Below are 13,408 nucleotides of genomic sequence, written 5' to 3' on the forward strand. Positions count from 1 at the left end.
TCCGGTTTCCACTTGTTTTTGTTCCAAAATTGAAGAGAGAGGGAAATTGATGCGGATGGAATGGATAATTCATATTATTCATAGATGGAAGGCCTACGCGTGGACCTACTTAACAGGTAAGAGGTAACACCAACCCTACGGTTAAACCGCAACGGAACAGACATACACACAAATTACAATTAATCAATTATCAAATCATGACAGGTTGGCAATAAGGTATTCTTGGCTTGGGCCTTGGGCCGTGGGTGGGGGTGGGGCAAATGGGCAATGAGCCAATGAACCAGTTATTTGCTGCGACAACTTTGCTTTTTCATGTGTGATGTCTGAATTCTGATGCGTCTTTATATATACAAAAGGTAGTTTAATTACTAAAACACCCACATACTTCACATGGACGGATGGACCACCCACACAGCGATTTATATATTGTATATATTAATGAATTAACGAGGGGGGATTTCTGATTAAACCAGACCTACAAAAGCAGGGTAGTTCTGGGAAACGGGATTCATCATCTCATCTCTTTGACAGAGAAAGAGAAAGCCAAAAATGAAGGTTCCATGTTGTTGTTTTTGTCCAAAACCAGTTCCAGTTGGGTCTTAACCGTTCTCACGGTTTTCCTTCCTATGCTATTTTTGATAAAAAATAGAAAATCTGAAACCGGCTAACAAAACTTCCTGTTCCTGGGGATTGAAATAGCTGTATTTTTATTTTATTTTATTTTATTTGTTTAATTTTGAAAAGGAGAGATGTAAAAGCACACTGGACTGGAAGTTTGGAACTGGATATATATAATATAACTAGTGTGGATTTGCAGTAGAGAGTAGTAGAGAGGAAGACAGAGACTTGGTTTCCAGCTGCGGTTTACACTTTTACCTGGCTGTATGTATACCTGTGCACTGCACATACGATAAAAAAAATACATTTGAGTGAGTTTTTTCTTTTTTTGTTATGGTTTGTTTAAAGTCTACTAGAAATTTTGGAGGATAGAGGAACCCAAAGCCAAAGCCAAAGGGGCACAATTTTCATATTAGTTAGGTAATTTCTTCAAACAAAACTAGCTTCTTTCCTTCTTGTTCTTTATAGTTGGTAATCCGTTTACAGTGTGGGTGTTTTACTTAAAGCAGTTTCTAGGAACTCAGTGGGAAGAGTTTCGATTGATTGGCTCTCTTTTGTACGTAATTTCTCCGTTTTTGATCTGGGGTTTTGTTCTTCAGCTCATAAATGCTGGATTTCGTTTCCCTATATATTTGAACCAAATTTCAAAGGAAACGTTGGATATCAGTGAACAACGTTGAATTTGTTTTATACGAATTCCTGTTTTCCGTTTGGAAGGTTCATCGGATTTCCTTAGTTTTCCTCCTCTTAGTTATTGTAGTTTAACAACATGGGCTCTACTCCGCAATCTGTGGATGAAGTTGTTGAAGAGATCATGAGAATTCACAGATCTCTGCCTATTAGACCTGGTATAGATGAGGTTGAAGCTGCCAAGGATTTGATTCGCAATGTCGACAAGGAAGAACAGGCAAGGTTCGACGTTATTTCAAAGCAGAGAAAGAGTCTAGAAGTCCCTGAAGAGTTATTCTTTGTATTGCAAGAGATGCAGAAGAATATGGTTTACTTTCAGAGCAAAGAGCAGAAAAGAGAAGCTATGAAATTGCTCCATCTCGAAAACGTCCATATTCTGTTTGATGAATTGGTCCAAAGAGCGTCAAAATGCCTTCCTTCTACTACCAATTCTAATCAAGCTGACTACTCTAATGGCTCTATTTCTACAGTTTCAAGCATTTTCTCCACAACTACAGCTTCTGCCTCAGTAACTGCTTTGGATTTTTCGGCGTCCTCATCTGTGGCTTCATCGGATTTCTTCTCTGAGAAAGAATCTGTAAGAAGTTCCGAGCTGTTTACAAGGGATGACAGTTATGTCAAAAAAGCAAAGCCCAACTTTTTTGTTGATGGGATTGGAGTTGGACAAGCTGTTTTATCTCGACCTAAAATCGTTGATTCCTCACTCAAACCTGTAAGCAATTCGGGTGAGTGTGAATTTTTGGTTAGCTTGTTCGGTTATTATGTTCTTTTATTATTTCTTTCAAGTTATTTTTACTTGGAAAACCCGTATTCTGAAAAAACAAAAAGAAAAGAAAACCTGTATGCTCTGACCTTTTTCTCCCACGAATTGTTTTGAAATGGATATCTAGAGTATTGACGTTTCAGATATTACGTCCATTTCTTTCAACTGTATAAACATTTCATATATTTTACAAATTTTGGTCCTTCAATGGTTTTCAAATAATTATTATTGTAAGCTTATTGCTTTTTAACCATGAGTTGTGTAGGTCAAGAACACGAGAAGTTGAGTCTGATAAAACTGGCCAGTTTGATCGAGGTCTCTTCAAAGAAAGGAACACGGGATCTCAACCTCCAGAACAAGTTGATAGATGAAATCGAGTGGTTACCTGACTCGATAGGGAAGTTATCAGGTCTGATCACTCTCGATTTATCCGAAAACAGGATTGTAGCACTACCAACCACAATTAGAGGCCTTTCTTCCTTAACAAGGCTAGACTTGCATTCAAACAGGATTTCGGAACTCCCTGAATCCATTGGAGATCTCTTTTGCCTGGTCTATCTAGATCTGAGAGGAAACCAGTTAACATCACTACCTGCTACGCTTGGCAAACTAGCCCGCCTTGAGGAGCTTGATCTGAGCTCAAACCGGCTATCATGGCTTCTGGAGTCAATTGGGACCCTTGTCAGTCTGAAGAAATTGAATGTGGAGACTAATGATATTGAAGAAATCCCACATACCATTGGCCAGTGCTTGTCCCTTGTTGAGCTCAGAGCAGACTACAACCGGATTAAAGCACTGCCAGAAGCTTTAGGGCGGATTGAGTCACTGGAGATTCTTTCTTTCAGGTATAATAATATCAAACAACTGCCAACCACAATGGCATCTCTGTCCAACTTGAAGGAGTTGGATCTCAGTTTCAATGAGCTTGAATCGGTGCCTGAGAGTTTGTGCCTTGCAACCACACTTGTCAAGATGAACATAGGAAATAATTTTGCTGATCTGCAGTCACTTCCACGAGCCATTGGAAACCTTGAAATGCTAGAAGAGTTGGATATCAGCAATAATCAGATAAGAGTCCTTCCTGACTCTTTTGGGATGCTATCACGGTTACGGGTGCTCCATGTGGAAGAAAATCCTCTGGAAGTTCCACCAAGGCATATAGCAGAAATGGGTGCACAGGTATTTTTTTTTTTTTTAATGTTGTACGTTTGTTTTTATTGAGGATCCATGCTTCTTTCCAAGTCTAATTATGGTCTTGTGGCTTTCAGGCAGTTGTTCAATACATGGCTGAACTTGTTGCAAAGAGGGATGTCAAGGCTCAACCACTTAAGCAAAAAAAGTCATGGGCTCAATTCTGCTTCTTTTCCAGACCTAACAAAAGGAAGCATGATGGTCTCGATTATGTGAAAGCCTGATTTTTTTGGAATTTTTAGAGAAACAAGATATGACATAGTCTTCTAGGTAGGTTTCTTTGAAATTTTATGTCCCTTTCACCACTGGATAGAACTTCTGACTTAGTGAAATCTTCCTTTTATCTTTCAATTGTGTATTAGCTTGATTTTGTGGCTCTCTTTATGTATTGATACTGGTAAGAAATGTGATCAGTAAAGAAGGTGCTTTGATAGTTTTACCAATGTGAGGCATGTTAACCTCCATGATGTTATAACCTGATTTCTCATCTGCTCATTCATTTTTTTTTAATTATCTTTGTTAAAATGTTTCTAATAAACTTATTTTTCTTGCAGATATTTTTAGCTTGTCCAGTGGAGGATTTATGAGCTGAAACTTTGAACTTCATGCCACAAGCTCCACAATCATAGAAGCTGAAGGGCCATACAGATATGGTTCTCATCTTTGCTTCTTGTAATGTAGAGTTGTAGACCACTTTTCATGATCTTTTGTTCTCCTTCTCCTGTATTTTTATTGTTCTTTAACTCAAAATGAGATGTACCATTGACTTTTAAGCGGCAAAAAAGGAAGCAAAAAGAGAATGTTACATTCTACACCCATTATTTTAAACTAAATTTGTACACCCTTTTCACCATTCTATGTGAAGATAATCGTGGTATCCAACTCAATTACATTGAATCAATTTCCATTGGTCAGTCAGGTTTCTGAATCTCTTTGAACATGTAACTTGAAAAGAGAACCTGATTTTCTGGATATTAAGTGAAACAAATTCATTCAAGACTTCAATGATAATGCAATATCAGAACGTATTAGATTTAGAAATATTTATTATTTCCGATCTTCTTGAACAAGGTTTAGTAGTTAGGATTAAGTCTTCAGTGGCATCTTTAATTCAACATCTTGCAGTTTCCAATTTAATATATTCTAGCATTCTCAGCACATTTGTTTTTTGTACCACTGATAATAAAAGTAACAAATTTCAATTTTCTTGACAACGAAATCATGTTTCTTTTATTCAGATCATGTGAATATCAGTCAACCCCCAGTTTTATACTCTTTACCCCTTTGAAGAGATGAATATGACTAATCATCTTCCAAATTTCAGATTCTAATGCTATTGCATATATATATATATATATATATATATATATATATAGATGTATTTATCCTATATTACACATTTCATGTTGATGCAATGCAGATTGAGACCAATGATTTCATGGGTCTTGTGCATGTAGGGGCCAAGGGGTATTCACTAATATGTATGATTGTGTTTTTTGAAAAAAAAAAAATTGTCACTTCAGTAAGAACAAATTGCTGTGGATGCTATTTTTGTTTTAACAAAACAAAATCATATGTACTGGCACATCACTGTAGTTGACTCATTACTCCAATCCAATTAAATATTAGTTGTCTTACAATATGAGAGGGTAAGGTAAGCTGCTACAGAAACTTAGTGGTAATATTTGTTGAAAATTCCAGCTGGGGCAGACCATGTGCACCTGAAACTGTCCTATATATGTTGCTGCAAAATGATTGTATCATGTGAACTAGTGGATAGAAGAATCTTGAGCGTACAAGAGTTTCTGCATCATGGAAGCCGCCTATCACATGTTGGTATTCCTGCTTTCAGTATTTAAGTTGTTATAAGGTACATTGAACTGGAATTGTCATCAGATTATTGTAGGCCTGACCTTTTCTTTCAGCATATGTCATTTATTTTGTTTATTTTACATTATCCTGCCATGGACAATTCACGTAAATATACCTTGAAGAACTATGGAGTCAGTTTAAATTCCAAAAGGCTTCAACCTTTTCATTGATGCAGAGGAGGTCTCTGCTTAAATAGCTCAAACCATGCACTAAATTTCACTTTTGGGGTTAATGAATCTAAAATTGCTTCTTTTTTTTTTTCATCCATTTTAATTTTTTAACTTTTTGCTGTGATTTACCAAAATAGATCTCAAGTAACATCTTTGAAACATTGCACCCAGTGTTTGCTTGAGCTTGTACTGTAGTACTGTGTCCATCCATCCATGAAAAGGGACATCAATAAAAAGCTACCCCCAGCATCAGAGATTCCTCTATTAGCTCATCAGAATAGACCAAGGCAAAGGTTGTTTGAAAAAGGGTGAGGCCAACGGTTAAGGTAAAAGTTTTGAGCACTGGATCATGCAGAAAACGACGTGACCTTTGATTTCCCTTTATTGCTGTTTTGTGTGTGTGAGACAGATGAAGATGGATGCAAGTTCCCACAATTCAATAGATCCATACCCGTGAAAAAGAAAGATGAAGATAGAAATAGTAGGGAATATGGTGATATCATGGAATCTCACCTCAATTCTCAACATACCAAATTAAAGGTGATATTATCTGCGTTCCGGATGCCAATTTTATGGAATCATTTCTAGGTGAAAAGAAAATAAGATACAAAAGCTCCAGTAAAATGATGAATGGGGTGAGATGGCCCTTTCCTTTGAGTTACCAACTAGTACAAGGCAACAAGAAGTGGGGAAGGAGTGGTAAGCATCTGGGCGCTGGGCTGACCGCTAGAATCAATTAACAACTCAAATGTCAGCTCGAGTCTGGGCAGCTGGCTGGCTTCTGTCTGACAAGTGCCCAGTGAAAGCTGGCAATTAAAAGTTTTTGGGTCCACAGATTGGAAGAAGAACGTCTGCTCATTCCACTTGAAGACTTTTTTCCTTGATATTTGAATATATTGTTCTTATTGGATCTTATAAAATTTCACTCCACTCCTTATAGGGAAATGACACTTTTTTTTTTTATGTGGCGGTGGGGGACAAAAAAATATGGAACAATAAAGTAGAGAGGAGTTGAAATAAAAACAATTTTATAAAAGGCACCTTTCCACCATTATCAATCCATCTTTATTACCAAAATAAAAAAATAAATAAATAAATCCATAGTACGAGGAAAAGATGAGACAACAATATTTATGCCAGGTAACATAAAAATGAGAAGCGACGACAAAATACAAAAAGAAAAAAAAAAAGCAATTTGTATCCATCTTATAACGTACTGGTCTGCGGGCTAGTTGGTGTTTACGCTTACTTCACAAGTCACAACCACCGTGAATAGGCACTAATTTGAGTTGCGTTGGATCCAGTGGGGTTACTTCGGAGTCGTTATGTATGTATGCATCGACATGGACTCGGTTGTTAACTGGGGATCAAATTAAAGACTGGATCCCATTCAGTTTAGAAGCTTACATAAGGAAGGAGAACGAGCTTTTTAGGTTTGATCTCTGCAGACAAACCCATTAAAGCTAAAGTGGTAAATTTGTTCTCACTCACTCAACAGTCCTACTTGCTCTTGACAGTGTGTAAGTATTGGAAGTTGGAACGGAACCGATGTCGTATATTTTCTTGTTTGAAGAAGAGATACTCTACTCATAAGTCATACCCATAACTCTTGGTTTTAAGACCATGTGGTTGAAAACTTGAAGTGGAGCAAGCCCTAGTGCTGATTATAGCTCGGGGATCATTTAGATTGTGCAGCCCAAGGTCTCTTGGACTTCCGATCCATCACACGCTTCACTGAACATAATTTTGAGGGTGTTTGGTTCTGTTTACGTTTATTCAGTAAATGTTTATTGACAGTACTAAATAGGTGCCATTTTAGCATTTTCTTTTTCTTGTTCTTTTACATGCATCGAAAATGAAAAAAAAGGAAAAATCAACTTTGGTTTATGTCCATGTCATTTATTTGTGGAAGTTATTTTTTAAAGCTTTCACAAACGGCCAAACGCTTTTTTACTGTTATGCTGATGTGGAACTTGATGCGCCTAGTGGTGTCTAATTGTCATAAACGGTTATAATTATTGCATTTATTGATTTTATCAACAAATAAAGTATAAACGTTTATTCAATAAACATAAATTGAACCAAACACACAGTATATATCAGAGAAAAGAGAGAAATTGATTGGAGACAGATGAACACATGGACATGGACTGACCTCATAAATGAATAAGTATTAGTCAAATGTAATCAGGGCCGTCCACTATAATAATTACTTTATTATTATGATCATCATTATTTAATCAACCTCAAAAGTTAAAAACCTTTAACTTCGGCTTGAATAATTTAAAAATTCACCCGACAAAAACGATATTTCAGACTTGACAATTCACTTTCACTCTTCTCCACTCACACGAGGTGTAGAGCTCACGTGCACCTTGCTCCGTAGGTGTGTTAATTAAGACTTAAAGATTCTTTTCTCTCTCTCTACTTACATTTAATAATGTATAAAGAAATAAATATAGATAAACCCAGTAGTAATCCAATTGGTAAGTAAAAGATGCTGAATTGGGTATGGATAACCCAGTTATTTGTGGAGGTGAGGTGAAAGAATATGTGAATCAGGGATTGGTGGTGTGGACTCTGGAAATATAAGAATAGTATGGATAATAATGAGATGCAATTCCTATTTGAGAAAAGTTTTCTAGCTTTGTAGTTTATATGGAAGAATAGAAATGATAAAGCATTCAACGATAATCTCTCGCCTCCTCCCATTCTAATCTAGAGAGCTTTCCACTTTTTTTCGGATCTCTCACTTCCTCCCATTCATGTTCAATGGAAGTTTCTTGGTGGGAAGTTATTAAGATAAATTTTGATGCTTCTTTGGATATTAATGGTCTACGCTCTATCGATCTCATGTATTGTTAGGAATCACTACAGGGAGCTTTTTGATTTGGAAGAGTATATCTTAGGGTGTTACAATCAATTCTGTGAAGCCTGGGCCACTTGGGAAATTCACAACCCTACGCTTAACTTTATAAATAAGCTTATCATCATTAAGGAAAATTTGAAGCTGGTCATCAATTGTCTTAGGAAGCAAGTGTTACCGCCACGGAGATTGAAGACTGTGATCGATGAATGCCTGTACGTTGGTGTTATCTTGAATTGTGGTATCTGCTATCAACATGTATTCTGTGAGGCTAACCAAGTTGCTGATTGGTTGATGCACACTGCCATCTTTTGATTTGGGTGGGGGTTGTTGGCCAATGGGATTTTGGTTCTTATTGAGCAAAAATCCTATGTTCCTTTTCAGATTTATGTGGAGATTAGGGAAAGTTTATTTTTCTGAGTATCACTTAAGCACCATCACTTGGGTGGGTAAATAACTTTTCTGCCAAGGTGGAAAGTTGCCAACACTTGAATGGGACAAAAATGCCCTTTTTAATAATGAATTTTTATGACTAAAATGGTCATTGCCTTATTTACATGAGAAATAAAAAAAACATGGATAAATGCACTTACCTGGTAAGTGTTTTCTAGAAAAAATTTACTCGGATAATTACATTTACCTGGATAAATAATTTATCGAAAAGAAAACGGGGCCTTAATATAATTTTCTTCTTTGATTCTTGGGGATGTGTTATTCCCCCCTTCTATAGCACTCTTTTCATCTTTTGAATTAATAGAAGAAAGAGATGATGGATTCCTCATCAGGCCTCAAGAGATGGCTCTTGATTAAATCACAGACATAGGGGCTGGGGTGGGGGTTAAGGGATGGTTTACCCTTAGTGTGATGAAGAAAAAAAAAAAAAAGGGATTGACAGTTTTTTCCCTTTAGATGACATGTTTTGTATATATTTTACATGCAGTACTAGCATTATCATTAGCATAAAAGTGGCAACTTAAAATTTAGGTAAGAAAGAATTGGGATATTCTCCTTACACCGACCTCATAGTCCCATCCCACCGTATATTAGGGGCATTTTCCCATATATAACAATCTAAAGTATGGAAGATGTTCCCAATGTGCGGTTGGTGTGAACAGGAATAGGTTCAGAACCGGTCGGTCGGGATGAGTATTCAGTTTATATAATTAAAAACCAAATTGAATAAATCAAAGTTTAAAAAACTGAATTATAGAAAAATCAAAATAACCAAATCTAAAATTTTTTGTTCAGTTTTCAGTTATTTCGGTTAAAACTAAATTTTAATAATACATATACTCTATTATATATATATATATATATATATATATATATATTATAACATATAATATGTATTATATATTATAAAGCATATATTATGAAATCAAATCTCATTTTATTATATTTTAATATATAATAATAAAAAGTTCAATTAATTAAATTTCTAATTCTAAAAACTAATTTATCCAAAAATAAAAAAACCAACCGGTCGAAAGGCCCTCCGCATTGTGGCCTGGCCTGGGTTGGATAGCGTGGGGCAAAGAATCAACTGAGTTGATGTAGCTGTTGGATATCCACCGTGGCACAGTCTAAGAGGCCAATAGGGTCCCAATTGAAAGATGTGTTGCACCTGTTTCAATAATTGCAACCACTATAATCGGACGTACGGCATCCAGATCTTCATCTAAACCGTTGACACTTGACAGTCATTTTGCCACACTATTGTTGTCCTACCCATGTATGTCTAATGAGAATTTTGGCTTTTCTCTCTTTTTCTTTTCCTTTATCAAAAGAAAATAAAGTGTACAAAGCCTATAATAACATTTCAACAATATTTATCTAAATACAATCCAATAAACCAAACGATTAATAATTATTATTAATGAGAATCAACCTTCCCTACTTTAATAAAAAAAACAAATTCCTTCAGTACTCGCAATTTTTAATAAACCAATCAAATATAATTGATAAATAAGCCACGGCAGCTCTTGCTGTAGATCTTGGTGTTTCAACAGTCATCATTGAGGGTGATTGTCAAAGTGTTTTGGGATTTTTAGATTACATTTTACCTCAGAATTTTGATTTGACCGTACATTTACAACAATTTAAATTTATAAATACTTCCACCTATAACATTTATATCTATCTGGAAATTGGCATCAATTTTGAGTTGATACCAACCTCTAACGGTGAAGCTAATATTTTCGGGATGGATTGAATAGTAAAAACCTCGAGTTTGTTGGAAGCTGATTCTTCTCCTCCTTGGTGAATCAAACACACTATTTCTGATTGCAAACTCCTTATATCACAAATCCCTCACTGCTCGTTTCACTGGTCTTCTCGTTTTAGTAACAAGGCAACCCATCTATTGCCCAAGCATGCACTCAACATTGCTCATTCTTACACTTGGTCTTCTTCCATCCTTTTTATTACAAATATTATTAATAGATTGTAATACTGAGCAGTTACGTTAATGAATTTGGTCACTAGCACTTAGACCTCTTCATGGGACGGGTAGTATGATGGCCCAGCCTGGCTCAGTCCACACTCCGGTCGGGCTTGGTCATATAATTAGGTCCATAGGCCTGATCTCGGGTCTAATACAATAAGTCCGACTGTGTTTTGGGCTGGGTTTGGGATTTGTCAAAAAAGCCCAACCCAACTAAATATTATATATTTTATAAAATGCATATTATATATTTTATATATTATATAAAATATATAAATAATATAATATTTATTTAAAAATATATTTATAATTTAATATATATATATATATATTTTTTATTTTTTTCTTTATAATTTCTCTCTCTCTCTCTCTCTCTCTATTCAGCCACTTCAGCAATAGTAACACATGGGCTAAATTTTGGGCTCGGGCCTAGGCCTGGGCTTCAGGCTTTTTATGAGGGCCGGGCTCGGGCCCAAGTTGTAGGCCCGATGCCGGGCTGGGCTCGGGCTCAGGCCTTAGAAAAATTTATTAATCCAGAGTGAAAGCCCAGCCCAGCCCGGCCCGGCCTATGAACAGGTCTACTAGCACTCTATTGGTAGACCTCTAACCTTCAAAAAAAAGTATTTATAATACATTAGATATATTAGTCAATCACAGATTTTTAGTATGTTAACCAAAACCGAATCGGAGAACCTATTCCTTGAAAAAATGAATAGAGGCCGAAGTGCCGAACTGGTTCAGCTACCCGGACTTTTTGGATCCCTTTCGGGTCTTTTTTTTTTTTTGGATTTTCACGAGTATCGTAACCTTAGGTAGGCTTTAAATTCCATGTGCATATACTCGTCGGATCTGCTGTAGACCAATAAGCTGTGGCCAACACACAACGCCCAATTACAGAAATACAAATTATCCCAATAACCCGTTTTTATTTATTTTTTAAACAACCAAACTCACCAATCTAACCCTCTTTGCTTAAGACTGCTGTCTCTGTTACGCATTTGTTATCTGAAGATAAACATTTTACAATGTTTCAGCCCCAACCAAAAACAGATTTTAGCTTAATTAGACGAGTTATTACTGGCTTTGGCATTAGCCGAGTAGTCAGTACTGTTTCTGCTTATTGGCTTCAGCTCTGACTCCTACAATGAGCGAAACGAAAAATCTATCTAATTCCCTTCATTCGATCTATTCCATTCAGAGTTGGAATCACCTGCCAACAAAATGTATTCTAACTCCCTATCAATATGATACAACACCACATATCTCATTATAAGATTGAGACCCACCATAAAAGTAGAATCTATCATGTATGAGTTGGAATCACCATAAAAGTAGAATCTATCGTGTTGAAAAGTATTTTGTTGGCAGGTGATCCTAATTCCTCCATCCAACCAGTTAGCTTTTTGAAAATATAATCTGCACTCTTAAGTTAAGCTCTTAAAGTATGTTTTCTTCAACCTTCCTTTGAAAATAAGTGCTACTAATTGCCAAATTATAAAGCTTTTCGAGGTAAATCAATTTTCTCTTTCTTTATTGTTTTTCCTGCTGTTTGGGATTTTTTTTTTTTTACAATAGAAACAATCAATTTCTTTGAATACTTATAAGATGGCATTCATATGCTTACAGCTTATCTTTCTTCTTAGGCAAACAATGAGCAGATTTCAGTTTAAATAAACTGCTTTAGGCATTTGTTGCAAAAAAAAACCCCAAGAAAACAGAATCGAAATGGCACTCAAGCGAAAACAAAACAGAGATAAAGAGAAAATAAGCATAGAGAATACACAGATTTACATGGTTCGGCTTATAGCCTATGTCCACGGGCGAAGGAAGAACAGAAATCTACTATGAAGTAGGTAATGGAAAAGAAATAAAGAGTTGTGCTCTCATAAAAAACCCTAAGCTCTAAATACATCTAATGTCTCACTCCTCTCTCACAAGACTCTGGCTTCAATATACAAGAGAGAAAACTTGCAAAATAAATGACTCTTCGTATTCGGTTCGGACCTATAAGATGAATATGGGTCGGGTCCATACTGCCGCAGGGCTGTGTCCCCGCACCCCCAATGGTGATTTATGATGGGCTACTAGTCCTACGCGTCAATTACAAACCATTGTAAAATTTTGTCTTCGGATTTTTCTCAAATTAATTTAGAGCGAATTCATGAAACGAGTCACCACAAAGAATTCAAAGCACAAACATAACAGTATTCAATTGAAGTTAAGGAGGAAGAATGGAAAGTGTTATGTTCATGTATTTTGTTGTTTAAAAGAAAAGGCGACGGAATATGCTAACGGGATAATTTTTGTATTTTGTAGCACCACACACCAACTCGACTGGATTGCAGCCTGAAGTGGAATTTGATTGAGTCTACAGCGCTGCTCATTGCTGTTAGTAGTTAGCAACTGATCATCTTGGTTATCGGTATTCGTTGTCTTACTGGTGTGCATATTAAGTAGGGTTGTAATTTTGGGTCAAGTTAAGGGTGAGGCTTTAGGGGATGTTTGGAACGGTAGCCATTTTTATGAAAAATGGTGTCTCGTTGGAATTATATAGGCATTTTAACAAACGCCCATATATATGACTGTTTGGTTCATGTATTTTTTGAAAAAATGCTTGAACCATGGGCATATCTCATAAATCGGGACCCCACCAATGCATGAAACGTTAGTGAATCATTGCCCCCAACCATTGACTGATTGGCGATTAGGTGTATCTTATGTAGTGCTTATCTGTCAATACATACATGAAAAACGATGAAGAAAATCACCTTATCAAACAGCATAGTGTTTGATTC

The 13,408-nt window shown here is 36.2% G+C and overlaps 1 protein-coding gene and 1 long non-coding RNA gene across 3 annotated transcripts; both read left to right on the forward strand.

Moving 5' to 3' along the window:
* Positions 1-456: 456 nt before the first annotated feature.
* On the forward strand, positions 457-4,074 carry LOC148849710 (plant intracellular Ras-group-related LRR protein 4-like). Its single transcript, XM_088947589.1, has 4 exons — positions 457-2,033; positions 2,337-3,250; positions 3,340-3,532; positions 3,817-4,074. Exons 1-3 carry the CDS (start codon positions 1,388-1,390, stop codon positions 3,484-3,486), a joined length of 1,707 nt encoding a protein of 568 aa, XP_088803715.1. The 5' UTR covers positions 457-1,387; the 3' UTR covers positions 3,487-3,532; positions 3,817-4,074.
* Positions 4,075-4,962: 888 nt separating this feature from the next.
* LOC148849711 (uncharacterized) lies at positions 4,963-6,249 on the forward strand. 2 transcript variants are annotated; one of them, XR_016099868.1, is made up of 3 exons: positions 4,963-5,132; positions 5,476-5,612; positions 5,714-6,249. It is a non-coding gene; the product is annotated as an uncharacterized LOC148849711 (long non-coding RNA). The 2 variants fall into 2 exon arrangements; XR_016099869.1 differs by having other exon boundaries at positions 4,963-5,094.
* The last annotated feature ends 7,159 nt before the right edge of the window (positions 6,250-13,408 follow it).

The sequence above is a fragment of the Nelumbo lutea genome, chromosome 5 (genome assembly GCF_056320005.1).
Source record: "Nelumbo lutea isolate HS-2025 chromosome 5, American lotus-T2T, whole genome shotgun sequence".
In the NCBI taxonomy this organism is placed as follows: Eukaryota; Viridiplantae; Streptophyta; class Magnoliopsida; order Proteales; family Nelumbonaceae; genus Nelumbo; species Nelumbo lutea.